Source organism: Patiria miniata, unplaced genomic scaffold, assembly GCF_015706575.1.
Source record: "Patiria miniata isolate m_02_andy unplaced genomic scaffold, ASM1570657v1 HiC_scaffold_15, whole genome shotgun sequence".
Classification (NCBI taxonomy): domain Eukaryota; kingdom Metazoa; phylum Echinodermata; class Asteroidea; order Valvatida; family Asterinidae; genus Patiria; species Patiria miniata.
The window spans coordinates 3,288,789-3,313,416 of record NW_024037053.1 but is presented as its reverse complement, the minus strand read 5'-3'; the positions used below and the strand labels follow the sequence as shown (position 1 = coordinate 3,313,416).

The 24,628-nt window shown below is 40.9% G+C and overlaps 2 protein-coding genes and 1 long non-coding RNA gene across 4 annotated transcripts in view; 2 read left to right on the top strand and 1 right to left on the bottom strand.

Annotated features, from left to right (window-relative positions):
* Positions 1–1,010: 1,010 nt before the first annotated feature.
* LOC119722444 (transcription factor AP-1-like) lies at positions 1,011–3,734 on the bottom strand. Its single transcript, XM_038192565.1, has one exon. It carries the CDS (start codon positions 3,537–3,539, stop codon positions 2,562–2,564), a length of 978 nt encoding a protein of 325 aa, XP_038048493.1. The 5' UTR covers positions 3,540–3,734; the 3' UTR covers positions 1,011–2,561.
* A 436-nt stretch (positions 3,735–4,170) lies between these two features.
* On the top strand, positions 4,171–10,541 carry LOC119722443. The gene is made up of 3 exons (XR_005270445.1): positions 4,171–4,371; positions 9,890–9,958; positions 10,471–10,541. It is a non-coding gene; the product is annotated as an uncharacterized LOC119722443 (long non-coding RNA).
* Positions 10,542–14,864: 4,323 nt separating this feature from the next.
* The window catches only part of LOC119722442 (mutS protein homolog 5-like), a 70,860-nt gene continuing 61,096 nt past the window's right edge, over positions 14,865–24,628 (top strand). For both annotated transcript variants that reach the window (XM_038192563.1, XM_038192564.1), the window contains exon 1: positions 14,865–15,102. In XM_038192563.1, the coding sequence (XP_038048491.1) occupies positions 14,869–15,102 (234 nt within the window). In that variant the 5' untranslated portion in view covers positions 14,865–14,868. The remainder of the gene's footprint in view (positions 15,103–24,628) is intronic.

Below are 24,628 nucleotides of genomic sequence, written 5' to 3'. Positions count from 1 at the left end.
CAGCTGTGACTTTTGCAGCAAGTTGGATGAATTGTCAGTGTCATCTTTCTTGCCGATACTCCGAGATGAAGAAGAAGAAAAAAGTTAAGTTTGATTGCGAAGGAGCATTGCAAAAAGCTTTGGGCAGGGTGAATTTCCTCCGTGCAACACTTGGGGAATTCTCAGGAAACACCGCGCATTAACAGCCAAACAGTGACTCACTCCGCTAGGTTATTGACAACAGCAGCTCGTATATCAACCCAGATTTTGGAGGGGGATTCATCGGTTTTGGAGGGATGATCTGGTGTGACCCCATTCACCCCAGCAACCCAATTCCGAGTTAACTTTGTTGCCACCGAAATAGCTGAATGTTACTCCTGCATAACGAATGTCTAAGGAGAACCGCAAGTTTATAGTTATGGCTTGAAGTGTCAAAGAAATACATGCATTCGTTTCATTCAGTGACCTTGGCTTTGCCTGTAACATAAACCATTAAAACAATTGTTTTACAGTTTCATGCTGCATCACGTCACCCTTTAGTACGTGTCTATCGACCTAAGAAGATAAAATTGAGCTTCGCAAAAAAATTGCACGCGGAGATCGATATGGGGCGCTGAAGTGTTTTGCCATTAAGTATTTTATAACTTTAAAACTGAAAAGCTTTAACCTGCCAGAAAGATTGAACAAGAACCGCCGTCGGAAAAAAAGTTGGCAAATGACAATAAAGCACCTGAACTTTGCAATGAAATAACATTACAGTCGCGCGTATTTAGCCCGTTTTTGTTTTTTGTTGTCTAGTATTCAAACTGGCAAAAAGCTATTCGAATATACAACCACTCATTATATTTCGAGACGGGCCTAATTGCTTCAGATTTTCATGACTTAAGTATCAAGTATTTTTAGACATTTTCTGTGTCCACTATCTAGAAACTTGTGTAAAAATATACACCCTGTAAAATGTAAATGCCTTTTGACATATCAAACTTGAAGACATTAAAATAATAGAGCTGAAAAACACAGAGACATTGTGATATTCGTTTATCATAGTAGCAGTTTTATTGAAACAAGTTTCGGTTATTTTAACAAACCACTGTTAAATGGCAAGACGACCCTGAAAAAAACAATTACATCAGAGCCATAGGAAAAGCGTGCAATCTTCATTGACCAATTGACCACCATATTCAACTTGAAAATGGAGAAAAATTGAAATATGTACATAAAACATAATGTGGCTGACTGCCATCCCAATCAAGTGCCACATTGTAGCTTACACGGATTTGCATTGGTAATTTTCCAAGCCTCACATGAGCTATTCATTCCAGAATTGTATACTTTTACATTCAATTTTTTAAAAATGATTTTTTCACAAAGTCAATCAAAAAATTTCATCTGCATGCAGTAATATAATTCTAACAAGAAATTTGCCCTTTTTGGTTTTTCTTAAATCTTTTGTTTTAATAACGTTTTTCAAGTGTGCTGTTCACTTGAGCAACATATTCCAACAAAGGAATGTCCGTTTTTGTTTTATTCTGTGTTTTTAATTCATGCAAACTAGGCCCTGTAGTGAGGCTGCGGCCTTACCCTGAAACCCTATACAGACTGGCCTTTTTGCCCTTAGCTGAGAATTACAATGAACACTTGTCCTTGTACAACATAATAAATGCCTTTCGGTTCAATGACATGACCCGAGCATAACATTAACAAGGTTTTCTCGCGTGAACTGTGCATTCCGCGGCCCAGCGCCTGCAAAAACAACCCAGACACTACCAGTACCAGACCGCAGGCCACTTCAAATATACCGTAAAACCCAAGCAACAAGCCCGCAAATGCTCCCCCACTGCTGGTGTTTTAATTAAAAACCAAGTCTGCCCATTTCCACTGCAAAATACCCCCGAATTGGAGACCTGGGTCTGTACTGCATTGCCCAAGGCGCATTGATAATGATAATAACGTTGGGCCCGGCTAGGCTGCGGTGAATATACCAGACATAACGGTCATATTTTATGCGAGCGTACCGTGCGGCCAACAGCTACGGTATGCCGGTGCGTTTTTCGGCCTGTCATTGACGGCAGATTGTGGTACTGATTATGCACGTCCACGGAGTGCGATCGATCCCAACTCATTATGCATGAGCGAAGGTCGTTCTGTCTTTGTTCGCAACCCCATTCCACTGAACTAACCATTGAAATAACCTGACTGTATACAAACAAATAATTTTTTTCTTGGACACAATGTTGTTCATGAATTAAAGTATTACTTTTAATTCGCGGTGCTGGAACGTTCGTTGACAAACGATTTTTTTTAACACAATATTTGTAAGAAAAACCTTCGCATAAACTCTGTTTACAATGTAACTAGCGATTTTGATAAGCCAACTTCGCCATGTTTATCATTCCGATCGACCCAGAAAATGGTTCTAGTCTTTTTACAGGGTCAAGCACTACATCCAGCACGCGAGTCCCGCTCCAACGTTCAGTACTTTTTCTTTAAAATTCCAGTCAAAAGAGAAAGAATTCGACAAAATATTTACAGATATATGTCACTGTCTGTTAATATTAAATATGCACAAGTCCAAATATAATTTAGAATGCGAGTTGCTGAGCCAGCATGACTTGACAGCCGTTCTTGACGTGTTCCATGACGCTCTGCTTCAACTGGCAAACTTGGTCTCTCAGCTTTGTGGCTGTTGAGGACAACTGAGTGTTCTGATCCTTGAGATCCTTGACTTTGTCTTCCAGGCGAGAGATGCGCTCCAGCTTTCGCCGTCTGCACTTGCTGGCTGCTACACGGTTCCTCAGGCGCTTACGCTCTGCCTTGATCCTCTCCTGCGACTCCATGTTGATGGGGGACAGGGGCGGGGTGCCGTGGCCGTTGAATACGGGGACAATCTGGGGCTGTTCCAGCTCCTGCTTGATGTGCGCCATGGGTGACCAACCATTGTTGGTGATGACAGAAGTGTCCACCGTTGACATGGTTGTGATCGCCGAGGTGCGGATGGGGTAGTTGATCGTAGTGCCCGGCAGGCTCGTGGTAGTGGGCATGGCGGGGTTGTATTCCAGGCCGACGGCAGCGGCGGCTGCAGCGGCGGCCGTGGTCACGATGCAAGAGTTCTGAGCCGGGGCTTGTTGGATGACTTGCATCAGGGCCACCTTGCCATCCTCCTCCTCATCGGACCCGCTAGAATCATCCCCATCACCAGGTGCATGGTGCGTCTGGTGTAAACTCTGCAGAGCCTCCACGAAGCCCTGGGCAAACGCCGCCTGCTCATCGGTAACATTCTTCGGACAGATGAACTGGGTTGGTGTCGGGGTGGTACACACCGTTCCCTGCTGCGAGATGATCATTTTCTCCAGTTCTGGGGAGGCCAGTTTCAGCATCTGCACGTCTGGGGTGGACAGGAGGGCCAAGGCGGAGGCCCGTTTTTTGGTCGACCCGTTGCTGACCAGGTCCAGCGTCATGGTCTTTTTCTTGTTCAGCCATGGGTTGTGGGGGTCATCGTAAAAATTCTGGACCGTCTCCATGGCCATGCTGCTTGGCTTGTGCTTTTTTACGCTTGACATAAACAGTTCAGTACCGTACAGGATCGACGGCGCTCACACTATGGCTGTAAACTGAGCTGAGTCACTGAAATGTACAAACAATGTGGCAGGAATCCCCCGTTTATACGTGTGGGTGGTGTTGCTGCTTACTGATCGTTCCTGCACTGTCGAGAAGATCTCTGGAAATCGCTTCCGAGCTCAGCGCTGACTCACTTTTTATAGACTGACTAAGGCTTCTAAAAATAGTGCATGACAGCAATGACATAACGGGAACGGCTTTTGATTGGATATCGGTGATGTCATGTGTATTCTAATGAGGGTTCCCTCCACGGTCGCCATAGGAATAACGAAATAGCGCAATGGATTGTGGGACGTGGGGAGTGCCCTCTCGACGTCACGATTCGCGGGAATGCGGCGTGGACTGTACCACTATTTCGTTTAGGTGAGTCTTATCGTAAACATAACATTGGTGACAAATAATTCCAAGCGGTAACATTGCAAGCGTAATAGTATTTAATAACTTGGATACGTCTTAAGTAAATTCAATGAAAAAAAAACGAATATTGCAAAGTTATAATTCCTTAGCTTTAGTTCTGTACTTACTTTTGAAGACACTCGTAACGGACCTTCCCTAAAATCCGAGTGTACCATCCGTGACGTAATGATCTTTTCTTGGTACCGGAAGTCGAGTGATTTTCATAACAAAGCCAACATGCGGCGACCCAGAACGCGCTCCACACGATGCTTTACCAAATATGGAAACTCGATTCAGATAACGAAAGTAAATATCGCGGACCGACGATTGTGTGTATGTAGCGGCGGGAACATATCGTCGGGGATAAGTGGGGCTAAGGTGAGGATTGAAAGGCGGTGTTTTGAAACTTTAGTTTGAGAGCGATTCGTGAGCGGAAATGCTCTCAACAATAGTCGGAATAATCCATGCGAAAATAAGGAATGCATGGTATACGAAGTACACACTAGTTGAATGAGGTTGAAACATGAGCATGCAAGATATTATTACCTAATTAAAATACTACTTTACTAGGCTTTTTTTTTACTTCAGCTCCGTCTGTACATTCCTCCATGATTTGCTTGACCATGTATTAAACATGTTAATTGTTATAATGCGTTAAAACGGTTTTTAATCACATCATTTACAACACGACATCATTGATAAAATTGATAAATAATTATGGCTTGATGGTACATCATGTTTTGAGATATGGTGTAAAAATGTTTATGTGACCTTATTATACCTACCTAATGAAGTACATGTAATGGTAAAAATTATGAGTTTGAGTTTATATAATTTGGTACGTCTATTAAGACCTAAAACTGTTGAGATTCTTCAAATGCCATTTTTCTTCATAAACAAAATTGGCAGACTTAACTTTAATCATAGAATTTTTATTTTCTTGGCAGATTTTAAAATTTATTCACAAAGATTCCTTGGTCTGTGATTAAACAAATTCAAATCCTTTCTTATGAAATTTACTAAGTCGACAAATTCAAAAGGAAATTGAACCCTTATATTTTACATTCCAATAAACCATTCCAATAAAATCAATTTATCAGAACTTTTGAAATAAATTCAAATTTTATTTTACAGATGAACAGGTTTTTTTACTTTGAAGCAAAGAACATATTGGTCACATGTGATTTTGTCCTGCGAACTTCCTTCTGTTATGTTAGACCAAAATATAAATATAAGTCAACAATGAAAATTGTTGATGCACATCAAAGCTGTAAAAAAAAATTCTATAGAATGACATCATCTATTCATCTCACGTTGTGGTTTTCTCATTGGCTGGTTCCGGGTCTTTTCCATTGTTGAATGAGAAAAAAAAAAAAAACGGAGTCCAAAGTTCGGTCCAACAATGAAATAGTTTATCAATCGTGTCAATAGCTTGTGTTTGTTTACATTTCACAGACCTCTCTGATTGGACGTCCATATTACCTCAGTGTGTAAAATTAGACAAGTTGTAATCCTGAACAATGATTGGCGTGAACGTGTGAACTCGACGCGTCAGATTTGTCGGGCAACAATAAACCAAACCTTTTCAATTTATTAACCGGTAGGTCAGAAAACTTTACAGTCATTTTTGTCGTCGTTGTTTACCAAAATGGTCGATCACATGCCTTCCTGTCACACTGTCAGAGCATTGTGTCCTGGTTTCAATGAACTCATGTTTTTTTCTTCTCCTGTTTGTCAGGTTTTGTGACAGAGCTGTGTGGATGTTTATATAACCAGTGATTTTCCTTTTCAGAAATTCCTATTTCCTACTTGGGTAATAACCCTGAATTTTTTTGTTGAAGCCAATTCCAATAACTAAAAAATAAAATCATGTTCATGAAGTTTGTCGTGTTAGTGTTAAAAATCATTGCTGAACAGGCTTGCCTGTGGCATTTCATGCAATTTTTCAATATTATTTTAACAGTTTCAACAGAAAGAATACACCAAACTTTTGCGAAGAACCCATTTCTTGCATTGTCCCAAGTACACCATACACAGTACACACAAGTCTCATTCCTGAGCTGAATTCTATTTCAGTGGGGCACTTTATTCCATTCAAAAATCATAAGCCTTAATTGTGTAGCCATTTTTTAAATACCACAGAAGATTACAGATAAAACTGGGAAAACCCTGCAGAAATTAAATGCTGGAAGTCCCAGTGGTGTGTATTAAAAAGGAGCAAACACAGGAAGAACCGTTAAAATGACTGGCATACCAATGTATTGTGAAATACTTGGAAACCCAATCAACCTGTTGGACCACCTTTTGTTGAATGGATAAACAAGGTCATTCTGTGGTCAGTGCATAAAAAGGGATCACCAAGCCAGGTTGCTGAAAAATGAGCAAATCCCATGGGCAATCAGGAGCTATTAAAAACCCTGTGTGATTAGCGTGTGAGTTAATCCTCATTGGATTTGGCTAATGGGTTTTTAATTAAAAAGACTGATAAAAACTGGTTGTCTGTAGTTGGGGTTTTAAATAGGCTCAGCAGTTTAGAATAGGAACCGTGGGGCGAATGATTTCTATGCTTTGGTGAACTAATTATGGTCAACTGGAATTTTTTTTTTACGTGACCACTTACCATATTTATCTGAACAAAATTTGAATTTTTTTTTTCTAGAATTGAAACTGTGTTTAACTGCTGAATTAATTTTTCGGAGCGAATTTTATTTCTCATACATGTACTGTCTGAAATTATTTTATCTTCAATTAACTGATATTTTGTTCATGTAGTGAATATCTCTCTCATTTGTTTCCTTTTTATAGCTTCATCCTTTAACAGATTTATCCTTAGACTCGATGGAATCAAAAGTATTTCTTATCAATAAATGTTTTTTTGGTAAACCCATTTGACAGTCCGAACATTGAGTGCGCTGTTGGTCTTGGTCCAGGGAATTTTTGTGTTGAATCTCAACCACTGATGTTTTCTTCATGCTAAAACTGATTTTCATCTCTTGTCTAAAGCTTTCTGTTCCTCTTTAACAGATGTGTATTAATTTAGGACACTTAAGAATATATATTGAGTAGATTTTAATCAATATTTAAAGATTTGTGGCATTGCCTCCATTCAGTTGTGGCCTTGTGGCACATTATAGCCCATTCATAGAGTATTACAATGGCAAGTACATTATGTAAATTGATGTATTGTGTACATTAATCACATTTACCGATGAGTATTGATCCGCGTGTCTGTCTAGCTTGTATTTGCCCAAAGGCAATTGGACGAGACCATCTCTAACTTGGCTTCATGCCAAATAATTTTTGGGAAGTATGGAGCCTTAGTCATTATGCGCATAATGATTGGAAATTTGAGATTTTCTTCCAGTAATCCCTACACATAGATCAATCTGAATAGCAAGCCTGTGGCACATCACGTTGCGGTTTTCATACAAAAATTCAGGACATTGTATGTAGTCTGGTTCTTTAAAGAGGTTGTGGAATGCTCGAAGACATTTCCATCATTTTTGGGGTATATGTAGCCTAAGGTGTGATGAAATAAAAACAACTATCGTGTCTGTCATGAAATGAGAGTAAACGGGAGTCCTGTTTATTACGTCACGATTTACTATGTTTTGTTTGCAGCCCCCAACGACGACTTTTACACAAATTGCACGTTCGGGTCGAAACAGGACCTGAAAAACAGCTCTCAAAAGTACCTTTTGTACTCATTTCATGACAGACACAATAGTCGTTTTTATTTCATCACACCTATAGGCTACATATACCCGAAAAATGACGGAAATGTCTTCGAGCATTCCACAACCTCTTTAAACCATGGAGGATTCCTCCATGGTTAAACTCAGCCCTGAGTGACTTGCATGCATTTATTTTACAAGTAAATTGTTGTTTGTCTCAAGTTATGGTTAGGGCATTTTTTTCAAAGGTATAAGAAAGAAAAATGGAAGTGTTCAATTTTGAATTTAGTTTTACTAGGACACTGGAAAAATCCAATGTTTCAGAATGAAATTATTAGTACAGCATGTGACCTTGCCACAATTTTAATGTGTTTTCAAAAAAGAAAATTGGGGGGGGGGGGGAGTATATGGGGCCAAAAAATATATAATTCTGCTTCCGATAACATGACATTTGAAAATAGGGTAGGTAGGTAGGGAATTTTTTATCTAGCAATTTTTTTTGTGTACGATCATATGGGATGTCTGCGTGTAGACAAGGTTAAACGGTAGTTATTGATGGTTTTCGGGATTTTTTTACTCATTTTTTCCCCAAAAAGATTAGGGTAGGGGCTGTCAAAATAGGGTAGGTACCGGTAGGGTAACTGGAAGCAAAACTTCTTTTTTTTTGCCTGTACCTTTAAACTGGTCGTGCATGTTTTTGGTATTGATCTTCATTCTGTGTCACTCATTCGTTGACTGATTAATTATTGAAACATAAGTTTTGTTTAAATCTTCAAATGACAACCTTATTTCATCCTACGTGAGTATATTTCTCCTCGGTACTCTCACAAAGTGTCATTCAGCATTGTATACATGTTTCTGAGGTTTTTTTTTATATCCATATGGGATCTTTGTCTTCAAGCTAAAAATAATTATTATTGTTTTAATTGCAGAAAAAAAACTAAAATACCTTTTATGTATTTTGTTGGTCAACGTTTAAAAGGAAATTCCAAATGTCCAAGGACTCAAACTCGAACAGGCCTTCACATTTTCAGTACATTCGCTGGTTTTTTCCATATCACTGGGTTTTTTTTAACGGAAATTTCCATTATTAATTTGTGCCTGTTTCTGCTGACTGAGTTGATGAATATTGATCAGTCTGGCCTGGGCCAGGGTCTTACCAATTTGCCCTTGGCTCTCTCCTGTCTGGCTGGGCTGGATTCATGAATGAACGCGACCTGCCTCTCCGAGCGCTTGTAGTGTGTAAATTCCATTAGCCACTCAAGTGGAAGACAGTGGTTGATTTAAAAAAAATAAGAAAATAAAAGCCTGGAATGTCTGATTTCAAGGTAGTGTAAATAATGCTGGGTTGGCAGTGGAGATTGATTAGGTTCGGGGGGAAGAGACTGGATCTCGATTTGAGTCAGATTGCAGGGTTGAAATGTTTGTGGTTCTCGTGGCCTTGTATTGTATTACATATGAAAATACTAATGAAATGGCTATGCTTGTTATGTAGAAGTATTGGAGATGATGTTACACATTTATACATTAATGTCATAATCGGGCCATTATTGTTGCAGTAGTGGATATCAAATGATATTACAAATTTCACCTTGTTGACCTCGGACCATGAACAAGAAATTTAAAAGAAAAAACATGTGTAGGCCTACAAGTAAATTACAGGAAAAAAATGTCTTTTTTTAATTGCTGTTTGAGACTTTATAAAAATCAAATTTTGTAACATTCTTCCAAATATTATGATGGAATGTTGCTTTTTTTATTCAGCAAAATAATAACCCACACAGTCCTGCTAAAATAATTTTTCAAAATGAAAGCGCGGTGGAAAGGTCGCTATGCAATAACAAGCCAATGTCAAGATGTGGTTTGACTAGAATGTCAGGACAGATTTATTCTGGTTGAGATAACGCCCAGTGATCCTGGAATATCAACAGGGGTAGGCATTGTTCGAGCACAGAATGCGGCGGTAGTGTGGCCAGAATTGTTCAGCGTGTGCTTGCTCAGGTGGTTAGAAAGATCAAAGGTGTTCGCGTATTTAACTGGAATTTAATGGGAACAAGCCACTTTTTGTTTCCTTGTTGTTGACAAAAGTCCCCAAAAAAGTAAAGGATTGGAGAGCCTTTGGGTTAACAAAGAAGAGCTGTTTATGTTTGAAGACTTTTTTAGAGTTAAAGAAATACCTGCGGTTTGATTTCATGAATTTTGTTCTCCCTATTATTCCACAGTGATTGAAGGACGGCAGTTTTAGATGCTCGCGTTACATGTTGCGACACCGACAAATTTCTTAGAAAATGGTACAGTTAAAAAATAAACAGAATAACAGTGGCACTATTTTATATCCTACTCCAGTATTAAAGTTGTCAACGTAAACATTAATGCCAACAAAGAATTTTTAAATTTATGTCCACAAACACTGTTGAATATCTGCTGGAGTAAATTTATTTTTCCCCCCAGTACTCTACATGTACCATACTTTGCAAATTTCTTTCAAAATAGAATTCCTAAAGAAATTTAAAAGAATTTTTTCCCACCGTACAGTACTACGACATCATGCACTGCAGTGCCTTACCCAGAAGTTAATTCAACTCTATACTGTCAATATTAATTTAGACCCATTATATTTTGAGTTAAAAAATGTGAATAAAATAGTGTTTTATTGCGATTTACTTTGTACCATCATACCGCCTAGATCCTGAAATTGACAATCCTCTTGCTTTTCGATTGGGCTAGTAAAGAAAATTAACATAATGAACAAAATACTTTATAAAAGTACTTATACTTTACATATGAATACTCTTTGTCTCAGATACCTTCCAACTCCAGTTGCATCAAAACAGAATATTGAATCCTGTGATCTGATTGTCATCGTCCAAAAAGGTAATTCCTCTTGAAGTAAATACTAAAGTCTACAATACATTTTGTTGAAAAAAAAAATGTATGATCAATATTTTCAACAACTTGTGTGGTTGATTTCAGTTTTGAACATCAAGAAAAAATCAAGTCTGTCTTTAAGAAGTTGAAACTTTTTAAAAGGGAATTATAAAAACTGTTCTCAGCAAATCCAGGGGTATGACTAGAATTTGAGACAGACAATAAGAATGTGTATTAAAACTGTTCCTTTTTTTTTTTTTTTTTTTTTTTTTTTTTTTTTGTAATGAAAAATCGCCAACCACAAGGCCCAAAGCGGGCCACTCCTGCATTTAGTGTGAAGTATTTACGAAAGAGCTGAAAATGAAACTGAGAATTTTATCGGAATGTTTTCAATTGTGTGTTTTTTTTATTTGGGCAGAGGCTCTCGGTTTCAGCATGAACATACGGAACACAACTTTGTTTCGAAGGTTGTGCCATTTGTTGTACGTGGTGGGTCAGGGCTGTAAGAAAAGGGCTGCGGTGGGACGTGTTTTTTATTTTATTTCGCTCCAGGATTTGCCAGTTGACTATTCTGGACCGAAACATTTTGCAGGAAATCCTGACATCCTGTGTTCATCCTTCAACTGTGCTCTTGAGGGTCAACAACACTTTTGTCGTTCCATGGGCCACGTACTCTGGCTGGTACTTTTGTAAAAAACAAAAACAACAGGAACAATTGTGAGTGTGTGTGTTGAGTTATTTAGACAACATTAGATGTGTGTAGTTTCTGAAAAGTTAGTGACAACCAAAGGCCAAATTGTGAGGGAAGTATGTGTAGATCTTAGCTAGTCAGACAAATTTGTCTAAGATTTGTCTATTACAGAGTACCAATAAATTGAACATTCCCAACAGAAACAACTGAAGAAATTATACAGGACTTTGAAAAATTGATTAAGGCGTTTTTGTGCAGAACTGTATTAATTTGTAAGAAAAAAAACAGGTTGTTTTTTATTTAATAGCAGAAACTGTTTATCCTTGAACGACTTTTTGTTATCGTTAGAATCTGAAAAAAAGTTGAAGATAAGTTTGTTTGTACATCAACTGTCACCAAAATTGGTGGTTGTTAACCCCTGCTTTGCGCCTGTCTCTGGGATATTGGCCCATTATACACCCCATCAACAGGCAGTGACCTCCCACGAATAGCTACCCACAGGGGACCCTATTTGCCCCCCTAATTTGAACATCAGGGCCAACAACCCCTCTGCCTTCTACCCCTCCATGCCCAGGCTTAGGGGGGCTGTTCATGATCCGCCACGGTCTGGGCAAATTAGAGCTGAACGTTTTATTGGACAAAAGTTGATCTCAGTCAATGCAAGAGCCAACAAAACATGTACGCTGCTAATTCGGCTCTGGTCTCGTGGGAGGTGGGATCGGCAAAGTTTTTTTTCTTAAGTCTCCGTTTAAAAAAAAAAAACTTAATGAAGTCCAATTTGGAGGCGTCTGTACAGCTAGACACCGGGCCTTTGTGAAACCTTTTACCTCAGGAAATAGGAGGTAATGGAAACCGAAAGATTGGCCCTCGCCTCAGAGAGAGGTAAACATTTTGCAGGCAACAGGCCCGGGTTCAAGGCGCTGCTTATCAGTAAGCCGTAAAGTTGTGCTAAATATGGGCTCTTTGAACAAGAACCCAGTCAACGGTTATAAAGGGAGAGTTGGGAAGACTACTGGAAGGGATGTTCGAATGCATTGACGACGACGCATGACGCTCACTAGGCGAAGACACTGGATGGTTTTGTGCACATTAAGAATACAATCAGTTGTGTGTACTTTGAGCTATAGGCCTACGTGTGAAACAGTACGCGCATGCGGTGTACCGTGTGTTCTGTCCACGGGCTCTGGAAAGGTGTCAAAAAGTGCCCTCTCTTGTTTGCGCACGGAGCCCATAGTCGGCAAACTCGTCCCCAGGGCCTACTTCTGGGATGGAAACTCCTTATTCGTGCTCTATATTGGACAGTAACACTACAGTACATATATATGTTCCATATTGTTGATATTTATTAATGGGCCCATCTTTATTCTACATGTCTCGTTAATACATGTATTATTGACCCTCACTTACGAGTATGCAGTACGATCTCAATAGTTTCACCAAGTATAATAAGGTCCCTGCATTATTTTTTAAATTTTTTTTAAAACTTTTATCACATTTGACTCGTGTACATGTACCGGTACGTTCAGACAGCAACATGACATAGCCTTGTAAATTTTAGTATTGAAATACCACAAGAATATTATGTTCGCCCAGAACACATCGCCCACAAGGGGCCTGAATTTATACGTGTGCTAAAAAAATTGGATATTTGTAAATTATCCAATGCCAGGGTGAGCGATCAGGTAGTGGTGGGAGCGTACTGCTCAGCACCCTGGGAACGAGGTTGCATAGTCGGCACAATGCTTTCTCCATTGTAGGGGGCCTTGTGTACGGTGATCAAGTCCCCGGATTGGTGCATATTGTCAATGGTACATGAACGTGTATCGCTGAAGTACTTCAGCTATTTGTGTCTTCTCCCCAATCAGCCTTATTGATTTCTCATTCTAACCCGGCTTGTAGCAGGGGCTTAGCATTGTCACTAGTCGTTACCAAAGGCCTTGTCATTTCGTACCGAGGGAAATGAGCTAAAACTGCTGGCAAGTGGTATAATTGCCGAATTTCCTGTGCGGGTTGACACGCTGCAACGAAAGAGGGGCGTTTGCAGATTCGCACTGCCCGGTTCCCATCAAAGTGGGGACAATATTTTGCCACTTTTTTGGCCAGCCAGAAGACCCACGTTCATGCATCCCGACATTAAGACAGGGGGGAAATCTCGTGGTAGGAAGTCGAATTTTGCTCAATTATCTTCGAGCGCATCTCAGGAAGGTGAAGCAATTGATGGAGTGAAAGACAATAATTAGTTGCATACCAGGTTCGGCTCCTGTTTTCTCCCGACCCACACTTTAAAAAAAAAAAAAACAGTTCGAGCCTTGAAAATAACGTTTCCTCACTGACGCCTGGTTTTTCCTCCACATCTGAATATGATCTTGCAAAACATCACAAAATTACGATTCGTGATTTTCTGATATAAAACACAGTTTTTGTCCAAAAGTACTGATCTGGCAACGACATTTAGAATCTATTACTAAGTTTATCACAATCAGGAATAGATCAGAGATGAACTGAATGCTCCGTTGACCAATGGATTGTTTACAACTTACACATGCCAGTGTGGTGCGATTTCTAAAATGGCCGCTAATTGTGCACACTGGATGAGTGCATTGAAATGGTTGAGAAAGTAAACAGGCTGAAAGAAGCTATAAAGAAATAAACAGGTACATATGCTCCCCCCCCCCCCTCCTCCTCCCCCCCCCCTCCTCCCCCCCCCCCTCCCCCTTGGAAACATACAGAAATGTTCAGCCGCCACTGCTTACATGTAGTTACAACTGTGAGTTTAGGAAAAAAACTTTCTGAACGTCTCTCCAAAACTTGTGCTTATCTGAATTCAATCCGTGTATTGCCACCGCACTCAAATGTTTGCCACGAAGTACGTTAGATAACGCTAATTATCACAGAATTGGCTCCGAGCTGCTGCCGCTTGACGACAGCAGGCCCCCGCGTATTTACCGCAGGGGGGTCTCTTGGGTCCAACAGAGACCCCCGTCCCACGGGGGTAGGGCTTAGAGCCGGTGGAAGTCCACAGATTAGAAAAATCCCGGGGAGGGAAAAGACCGCAGCTCGGGAGGCATGTAGTGGGGGGCAAACCGAAATCCCTACTTTCCGTCTTGCCTCAAGACGGATCCTGATAAGCTTCGGAATGGGCACCTTCATTTAGCCGCCCGTTATTGACTCCATCAATACTTTTCCCTAACTCCGAGCTCCGTCCTTAATTAACATACCCACCAATTTGCCGTCTCTAACTTGGACCCCGCGGGACAGAAATAAATCAAAAGTATCGATACTGATCTTCTCCTTTGCAAAGTTGTCTGTGTATAACTCTCTGAATCACCGCTTGAATTGTCTGATGTCAAATTTAATTAATTAACAATGGATAACTTTAGAGATTGCTTCTGTAATTCCAAAAAAACAGAGTGCAACACAAAGTGGAACACAATTCAAAAACCGTATGTCTATTTTCCCAGATATGCACTTTTTCCTGTAGACGCTGACTTCCAAATGTCAACTTGTGTGCCATTAAACTTGAAAAAAAAATACATTGTAAATTCTCATGTAGTTTGGAATTTCCTCATTATGTGTGACTTTCATTTCTCTTTATTGCAAACCCGGTTTTTGTTTGTTGCTTTACCTTCTACAGCTCCTGAGATGGCATCCAGTATTTCAAGTCACCGCGCCTTGTCTTCGTGTACCTCAACCAGTGACGCCAGGCCTCATCATCAGCCTTCCTCTACGGTCACGGCTCCTCCCTTCTCCACCACCAGCCATCTTGATCTATCGGCAGACGACTCCTTCAACGAGCAGAGCATCGGGAGGGTGTTCGGTAGCCGGGCGGGGGACCAGCCAGGCTTGCAGATTGATGGGGAGGAAGATGAGAACCAGGTATCTCAAATTTCACTCCCCCTCCCTCTCCCTCCCCCCCCCCCAAAAAAACCCACAAAATCCTAAAATGTCTTTAGCACAGATCTTGCAAATTTAGCTTCTTTGCAAGATTGAATCTGGAGTGAAGTCACGCAGGCAGATAGGACAAATCAAAGCTTATGTGAGTTTTGAGTATGTGTACTCAATTGTGAGTGTGTGTGTTGAATACTCATATGAGCATGAGAAATATGAAGACTCAATTATTGAGTATGAGTTCAAGTACTCGGATACGATCATAAGAAATATGAATACTCAGTTGTTGAGTATGTTTTCAAGAACTCAGATATGAGTATGGTAAATATGAATACTCAGTTATTGAGTGAGAGATCTAGCACCATGATATGAGCATGCGATATGAATACTCAATTACTGAGTATGAGTTCTCAGTTTCAAGCACTCGGTAAATCTCAGTGCGAGTTCATGTACTCAATCCAAGTACAAGAACCCAGCAATGAGCATGGCTAATGCAAGAACTCACAAATATTTGTGCTTTGTTACGAGTACAATTACTCAGTTATGAGTACAGGTACTCGTGAGTATTAATACTCACATTTATGGGTATGGATACTCAAAGACCGACCAACCTTGGACAACATACAGTGGAATCTCGATAAGTCATACTTACCTCAGGGGAATTGACTCAAATTTTGAGTTAAGCAGAGTTTTGAGTTATCCAATGGATTTTCTATTCAACAACAATTGACGGGGATAAGATTTTACTTTCGAGTAAGAAGGGTTTTTTGAGTTAACAGGTTTTGACTTATCGCGATTTCACTGTAGCTGTAATTGACCAAGATCAAGACAATGTGCGATCAAGAGAGGGTGCTTTTTTACCACTTTTTAGGCGCGAAGTACGCACGACTTCTTTTATTCTGAGTGTGCCCAAAGCCATAGCGTCTTCGCGTGAGCGTCAGGCGTCGTCCGCAAGGCGTTCGAATGTCTCTCCCAGAGGTCTCCCCCAACTCTCCCTTTCTTACCGTTGAGGGGGTACTTGTGCTCGGAGCTCATAGCGTGGACAAAAGTTTCGGATGCGGCCAAAAACTCTAATTCAGTAGATTTTACTAACCGCTCTTAATCAGCCTGACGCCAGTATTAACACAGTTTGCCTTGCCGACATGTGACAAAGTTGCTTACTTCTGATGGAGGTCAAGGCCATCATAAAAAAAAAACTAAACCAGGTCAGACCGGTAATGGATCTTGACCTGTCTGAACCACTCGGCCGTTGCATTTTAAGCAAAACGCAGCTCGCGATTTGATGCAATGAGTCAAAACGTCTTGTCACAGTCGATCTATTTGACTTCGTCAACGGTCAGGCCGTTTACCCCCTGACCCAGTGATGGGCCGTTGCAGAAATTTCTTCTAAAAACAAAATAAATTGTGTGAAATGAATTGAATTTGGTTTAACAGAAGCTTGGGTTGCTAGTGTTTTTTTCGTCAGAATAAACTGTCGGTTTTTGGTGGTCCCAGAGGGCCGGGCTAGTGTTTTCATTGTAGCCGGGCAGTGCTATCATATAGGGTACCCGTAATACCAGTAATAATAATAATAATGAGTGTTTATAAAAGCGCACGTATCCACAAAGATTGGTGCTGAAACCGCTACATCTTTATTACCCCTGCTCATTGGGCCCATGAAACATTCCAAATACCATCTCAGCTCCCTGGGGAGTATACAGCTCGATGCTGCCTGTTAGGTGCAAGGAAGCTAAGTCAATCACAATAACCATCTCTGCCCTCACAGGTACCCGTTTACTCCTGGGTGGAGAGAAACAATGAGTAACAAAGTGCCTTGCCCAAGGGCACACGCACCGTAACCCAGGCTGGACTCAAACCCACAACCTGCAGCTTTACCCGCAGACCACGAATCCAATGCCCTTTAACCACAAGCCACAGCACTCCACCATTGAAAGGGCTCAACTTATTTTGCGCCACCAAGGGTGTTTGTTACCATGAATCTCCCCACGTGATCACTGTACACTCGCAAGGCCCCCTTCAATGGAGAAACCATTGTACTTGCTATTGTACAAAGCAACTGCCCCGTTACAGATTATCTGAACAATAGCTAGCACAATGCTTTCACCATTGGCGGGGGCCTTTGTGATAGAATTGACAGTGTGCCAGGATTGGTACCGGTATGTATCCTGAAACACAGCTTTTTCATGTCGCTCAAAACTACGTAGTATCTGGCAATCTTGGCTATGGCATGCCGTCCTGTTTTTGCTAAAAACAACTCTCACAGTCAAGTTCGAAAAGAAAAGGAGACACAGTTATTGCTTGAGGAGTTCAAGATGATACGCAGTCCGAGGAAAAAGACATTAACGGAGACCAGTTATTGCTTGAGGAGTTCAAGATGATACGCAGTCCGAGGAAAAAGGACATGTTTGGGGAAGGTTGAAGCAGTTGGCTGGAATGAAGATGAGATCTCTATCAGTGAGTGTGTCCTTCGCAGTCTGGGACGGCCTAAGCAAGTTAGAGGCACATCCTTAAGATTCTATCTCCCATCTCTCCAGAGAGAGAGAGAGGGTTAGAAACGGGGAGGGGGAGAGAAACAAATCGGGCAATTCCCCGTACCCCTCAGCCTCACTTGACCTTCTATAACCCCCTCTCCTTCGACCCAAGAGACAAGCATTTATACCACTTCAGATTTCATTTCAACATTTCAAAAGTCGGCAAGGAAATGAAGCTAGAGTGTTGCGGAGGGCCCCCAAACAGTACCCAACCGGGGACCTGTGTACGCGCTGATTAGCCCCCTGAATATCACTCTAAATAAACTTTGTCAGCTCATTTGGTCTGGTTTCTGTAAGTCCGCTGGCCTCCGAGGAAGCAGGTTAAAGCTGCATTTCCTGTAGCATCAGTATTTAAAGTAGACAGACATCCAGTTCCATGTTCCTCATTAGCCTTGCAGAGATAACGTGTATTTTTAATTCTGTGAATAAGTACGTGTTATATACGCTATAAATCATGCAGATGTGTTGAAACTTTTGTGTAATAGGCCTACTTGAACGGTAGAGTACTTGTAATTCGGGGAACTGTCGGAAGAATGATCACGTTAGTGTCCACATTGACGTGAAAGAAACTTGCACTTGTACTGAGACAACAACTTTTGTTTTCATATCACCAAGAGTTTCTGCGTGGCAGTTTGAACAGGAAAAGGCGGTTATAATTGTTTTGGTTTTAGATGAATTTGCGTTTCTGACCCTGCAAATCTAGTGTTTGGTTGTTAAGATTGTCACACAGTCTTGCGGCAAATGATAGTAAAATCATGTTGATTTTTTTTCCTGGAGTAAATCGGTTTTTTTTCTGTCTAAGACACAGCTTATTCACGGAAACTTCCATGTTTCTTTTGGGTGATTAGTGCGAAAAGCGCTCGCCTCTTGTGGCCCGGGTTCGATTCCCGGCTCGGACCATGTGAGTAGAGTTGTGCGTTGGTTCTCTCCTGTGCTGCGTGGGTTTTTTTCTCCGGGCTCTTCGGTTTTCCTCCCTCTGCAAAAAACAACACTTTCGATCTCTGGCTGTGCTCCGTGGTCAGACATAGGTCGTACGACGGCTGCCTAAGGCGCCTTTACATGCCTTTGGCTCGACCACCTAGTTGTAATTCAGCTTCTCAACTTCAAGTAAGGATGGCTACCCCAACCCTCCTATGCAGACATTCATTCTGTGCCAAGTTGTCCGTTCAGTCAAAATCGATCAAGTGACTGTTTTCAACAGTTAAGAGCTCCCAGCCTAAATAAAGCAGGATTGACTGGCTTTGACTGTTTATGTTTTTTGATACAGCTATGCGTTGACTGTAGGTGATTGATAAGCCAGCTGTGCCTACCACTTGTCTGCTTTTGTCTGTTGACTGAATTTGACTAGTCACAGTTAACAGATGAACAGTCCAAATATTAGCCCAAAAATAAAAACAGTTCTGCTTCTGATTACATGGCATTTGAAAATAGGGTAGGTAGGGATTTTTTTTGGGGGGGGGGGAGGGGGCAATCTCTTTTGTGCACAATCATATGGAGGTGTCTGCGTGTAGTCAAGGGTAAAATGTAGTAATTGATGGTTTTAAGGGTTTTTTTCTCATTTCCCCCCCCCCCCCCCAAAAAAAATGTAAGGTAGGGGCTGTCAAAATAGGGTAGGTAGGGTAACCGGAAGCAGAACCTTTTTTTTTGTTGCCTTATCTAAAATAGCGTGACACTTTAAGTAAATTTAGATCAAGTTTGAAACCAAGTGTCACATACATACATTTTCATGATCAAACTTGTAGGCACATCAGGTGCCAGAACTATGCAACATTTAATCACTTGAGAGTGAACGCAATAGTACACAAGTCCGATTCTTCAAGCTGGTAATTAAGTGGTTGTCAAAGTGTCAAAAGTGGCCTTTTTGATATGTAATTACAGCACTTTCTCAAGGCCATTGGAGTGAGTATCATCTGTACTTTGCAGGCCTTCATACTTTAGGGGCCAGTGTGCAAACGAAACACCTCGTGTAAATATAATTAAAACATGGGATTATTTTGGTGGTCCAGTACGTGGTTCTCTAAAGTACACTGTCAACTGTCCTTCAACTTTTAGTATTGGTTTTTCAAGTTGGCACGGAGCAAAAAACCAAGTTTGATTTCCTCATAAAACGACCGAGCAACCAGGAAGCTTTTAATGAGCGATTGGTTAATATACGTGTAGGATAACGAAGCAGGATTTCTGTGCAATGTTTCAATTTCCTAGAAATAGGACCCTGGAATTGGAGCGCAGTATGCTATGTTGAATGTCTTGATCTACACATTTTTTTAGGGGTTTTGCCAAAATAGGTTGGGCTTCCTTTTGTTTTTCCATAGGAAAAAAAGACATATTTTTATCTCTAAACCATCTACAGGGTGAGTAAAAAAAACGCAGAACCCAAACCCCCAAAAATATATTTCATATTTAACAAAATATGTAGCACCAAAAATAATAATGACTGGAAAGCCAATTTCATAAGCTACTTTTAGATAAAAAAAATTACTGAACTTGCTCAATCTGTTTAACGAATATCACCATTTACATGTAAACGCAATGACCCTAAAACCTGTCTTGTCAAAAAAAAGCAATTTATTGTGTGTTTTGACTGTTTGGAACAACAAGCAAAATGACACAGAATACTTGTTTCAACAACTGTCAACAACTGTAGTACACAATATCTTTATAAACAACCCTGATTAGGCAAACAATATGATTTATAAAATCCACTTTTTTTTAAAAGACGGGCCTTCAAAAGGACTTTGTTGAATATTCTTAACTTTTAAACTGAGGTTTTATCGCTGGTGATGTTGGAAGACAATTGTGACGACGATTCTTGAAATAGCATTTTTGGACGAGACAGTTTTAGGGTCATTGCGTTTAAGTGGTGATATTCTTTGAACGGATTGAGCAATTTCGATTGAGCAATTTCAGTAATTTTTTCATCTAAATGTAGGTTATGAAATTGGATTTCCAGTCATTATTATTTTTGGTGCTACATATTTTTTTAAATATGAAATATACTTTTGGGGGTTTGGGCTCCGCTTTTTTTGACTCAGCCTGTACAATTTTTTTTAGGGGTTTTGCCAAAATATATTGGGCTTCCTTTTATTTTTCCATAGAAAAAAAAGGCATATCTCTGAACCATCTAATCAAGTTAGATGTCCTAAGTAAAATATTTTAATACTTAGCAATCCAGAAACATTTTAACTTAAGCACTTCAAGTTCATAAGGAAAATAAAACAAGCTTTCTGTGCATTCTTCAGTTTCCTAGAATAAAATATGGAAGTTGGTGTGTACTTTGTTAAGTTCAATATCTCACTCTTCATGTAGAGTTTTGAGAGGGGAGTGTCAAAATTGATTGCCATGCCATCTATATCTTTCAATAGAAACACAGGCACATTTTCATACGGTATCTACATAAATCATTTATGTTTGCCATTTTCACATTCTTGAGTTTTCCTTAAACACTCTGAAGACATGTTCCCCTCCAGAAAGAAAAAAAAAAACCTGGAGTTTATTTCCTACACCAGCTATGTGTGGAAGTCTTTGATTTGTACCAGATTCACAAACCCCTTATTCCTTCAGGCCCATGTCTGGGCAGTAGGTCCAATGGGGGTACTGCCTCCAGAAATCCCAATATAAGGCCCCACCCTGAAACCTCCGAAGGGAGTCTAGATAGCCCACCGAAGATCCTCATAAACCATCCGACTATTTTTTAGGCTTTGCCTCCATCTTCAAGATGTTTTAGAACCCTGACTTGGGACTTACAGTAAATAAGGGGGAGGTAGGGGTAACCTGTGATGGACGAACACCCCTTCTTAGTTGGTATTCTCAGTCGTTTTCATCTCACGGAAACTAGAGATAAACACCAGTTAGATGATTGATATTGGCTCAAGACAGACTTTCCTTTTTTTCTCTTGGAAGGATATACGATCAGTTGCTTTTTGTGCTTTTGATTTTGTTTGAAGCAACAAAATTTCTCAAATCCTTGGAAGGGTGCTTTACAGCTAACCTATTGAAGTTTCAGCTCAGCGGATACCACAGGGTTCAGCTTTAATGGTAGCCTGCTAGCCAAATGCTAGTCAAAACAGCGGCGGGCTAGTCAAACTATTCCTTAAGTAGCCCGGCTGGCAAGTCAAAAATTATTGGGCTACGGCAAAGATGAAAGGACAGGAAGAAATAAATCATTGAATCCAGAAAGCAAACCTGTATCAATTTGTGTCTAATTTTATTAACTGTTTAGGGTCAAATTATTAGATCTGTTTATTAAAAACACTGACAAGATTGTCTCAGGATACACGGTTTACATGTATGCACATTGTTCTTTATGAGACACTCATAAAGAAAAAACATGCGGGCTAGTGAAAATGCCCGCGGGCTAGTTCAGAGTCTGTTTCAGTAGCTGGCTAGCATTAAGGTTGAAACCCTGTACTGTACCGGTACATTTTTAAATAGCAGAGAAATCACATGCAAAATTGTGGGGCCTCGTTACTGGATTCTGTTGCTAACGCACGATTTATTCACATGGTGACACCGCAAACTCATCCTGTCTGAGGATATTCTCGTTAAAAACGGCAGGTACGTTTCAAATTCAAGAAGGAGAGGGGGGATAGGGCGGAGATTTACTAAACAAACACAGCAGGTGTCTTTGTAATTCCCAGATAGGAAACCCACTACGATGGGATGGTATTGGAGTTGACATGCAACAGGTGTAAGCATCAGACCCAACTCGGCCCGAAACAAGCTCTTCCTGTCCCTGCGCGCAGAGGACACCACCACGGCTGGCGATCGGGTTAGCGGGGCACCGGTCCCAGAATCATTTACATGTGGCATTCAGAGAGTCCGTCTGTATGTATACAATGTGTTTAATTTTTGCAGTCTGGAGAAGTTTACCTTGTCGTTGGAAATGGAATTTGATCGGGGGGCTTTTATTGCATACAGGTTGTTGTATTCTGGAATATCAGCATTGTTCCGATTGGATGTACGTGCTCTGATGAGCTACCATCAGGGTATGCATGAACAGTACTAAAATCAACTAATAAGGCAACGAAATAAAGCAGTATCACAAATACAGATTAAATAAAGTCATTCATGTGATAGGTAAAATGTAGTTACTTGAACTGCATTCATGGGCAGTGATCTGGGGGGGGGGGGGGGGGGGGACATGTCCCACTCTTTCGTCCCCGAATAAAAATTGCAGCCTTTGATCCTATAGCTCAGAATAGCTCAGAATGGCTGTTTCAGTGACTCCAAACTTGAAAATGATGTTTACAAGATGATCTTTTGCTAAAAAAAAATGTGGACAGAAATTGCCTCAGATTGCACCAAAGAGCATCTAGAATCACAAATGTTCAAGTGCCCTTATTTGTGCCCCGAACCTCACACTGTTGGAGCTTTGTGCTCGCATTACTTCTGATCAAGGTATGTCCCCCCCCCCCCCCCCCCCCATTTGAGAAGCAATTGTCACCTTTGACTGTATTCCTTTTGCTGTTGCCTTGGCTTGAAAAAGTTCTGCCCAAAAGAGAAACAGTTGACTGCAATTTTAAGCAATAGAATCAATTCCATGTGCTTTGTCTTTCAACTTTGAAGAAGCATCAACCCGAATGCAAATTGGTTGGGATCTATCTACCATGACCCTGCAAACCTTCCTTGTGATTTTCGTAGAATCTGGGAGAGAGTTATGGGTATTGAACATTGGCATCAAGTAGAAAACGTGGAGATTGAGCATGGTGGAAGTCAAGTTGAATCACTTTTGCGGCTTTGACAAGATGTGAGCAGGGTCGGTGACAATGCGACTTTTTGGGTCTGACTCACAACGAGTCACCGAACAGTCTTGAAGCCACTTCAACTTCGCATGGCTTGTACTGTGAAGTAGAACAAGACTTTTCTTTTAAAACAACATCGCCTTCAGTTGTTCACTAATTGGTTTTGACAGTGGTACTAGTGCTCGTTCTTTGGAATTCTGTCGGTTCTGTGTCAAAAATTTGTAAGAAGTTGCTGGGTCTTTAATTTTGATCAGGTGAACGCTCTAAGACGTTTCAGTATGTTGCATGATTTATCAGCTCATTTCTGACTCAACCGTTGCTTGTATTGCGAGTGACGAGACTGCATAATTATAGTAACGATTTCCAGAGAGAAATCAATCAGAGGAAAGTTAGTAGTGAGAATTTAGCAGCTTATAGGAGAAGTGTGGCCTAGCAATTAGGGTTCGTGATCAGAGGGTGGGGGGTTCGAATCCAGCTGCTGGTCATACGTGTGTCCTTGGGCAAGCCACTTCACCTCCACTTGCCTCTCTCCACCCAGGAGTATATAAATGGGTACCGGCATTAGCTGCGGAGTAACCTGTGATGGACTGGCATCCCATCCAGAGGGAATAGAAATATTCTCAGTTAAGTCGTTTCATGCCACTGAAACCGGAGATAAACGCTGGCCTGATGGGCCACATTGGCTCGGGACAGACTACTATATTTTTACTTGGCACCTTACGCGCGCGAACCGGCGTCCGAGTGTTGTATGCCCCCCCACCCCGGAGCATTCAAAAAAGTACCATCTATTGTTTGTGCTGACTTGAGTCTGAGTCCGAGTCCTGCAAATGTTTGCACTATTCTGGCACATCTGTTGCAAGCTGTATGCTGTGTGTCCAAACACTCATGCTCTCTCAAACGTCTTGGTCAACCTTGCCTGAGGCTTCATTCTTGCTATAACCACCTTACATTTCAGTGGGACTCTAGGAAAGGACTCAACTCCAAGACAGCCAGTGCATCCGCACCAGGATTACAACAGCCGTCGCTTATCTGATCCCAGATTAATCATCATCTGGAAGAATTGATTTGTGATCACAATGGATCACTCAGCCCGCAGAACAACTCGTTGGAGACTTTCTATTCTTCATCAACTTTTTTCCTTTTTTTTTTTTTTTCCCTTCGCATAATCATCACATCCTGTGTGTTATAACAGCCTTGTTGACAGTTGCTTGTTTCCTGCGCAACCAAACCGCGGGCTTGACT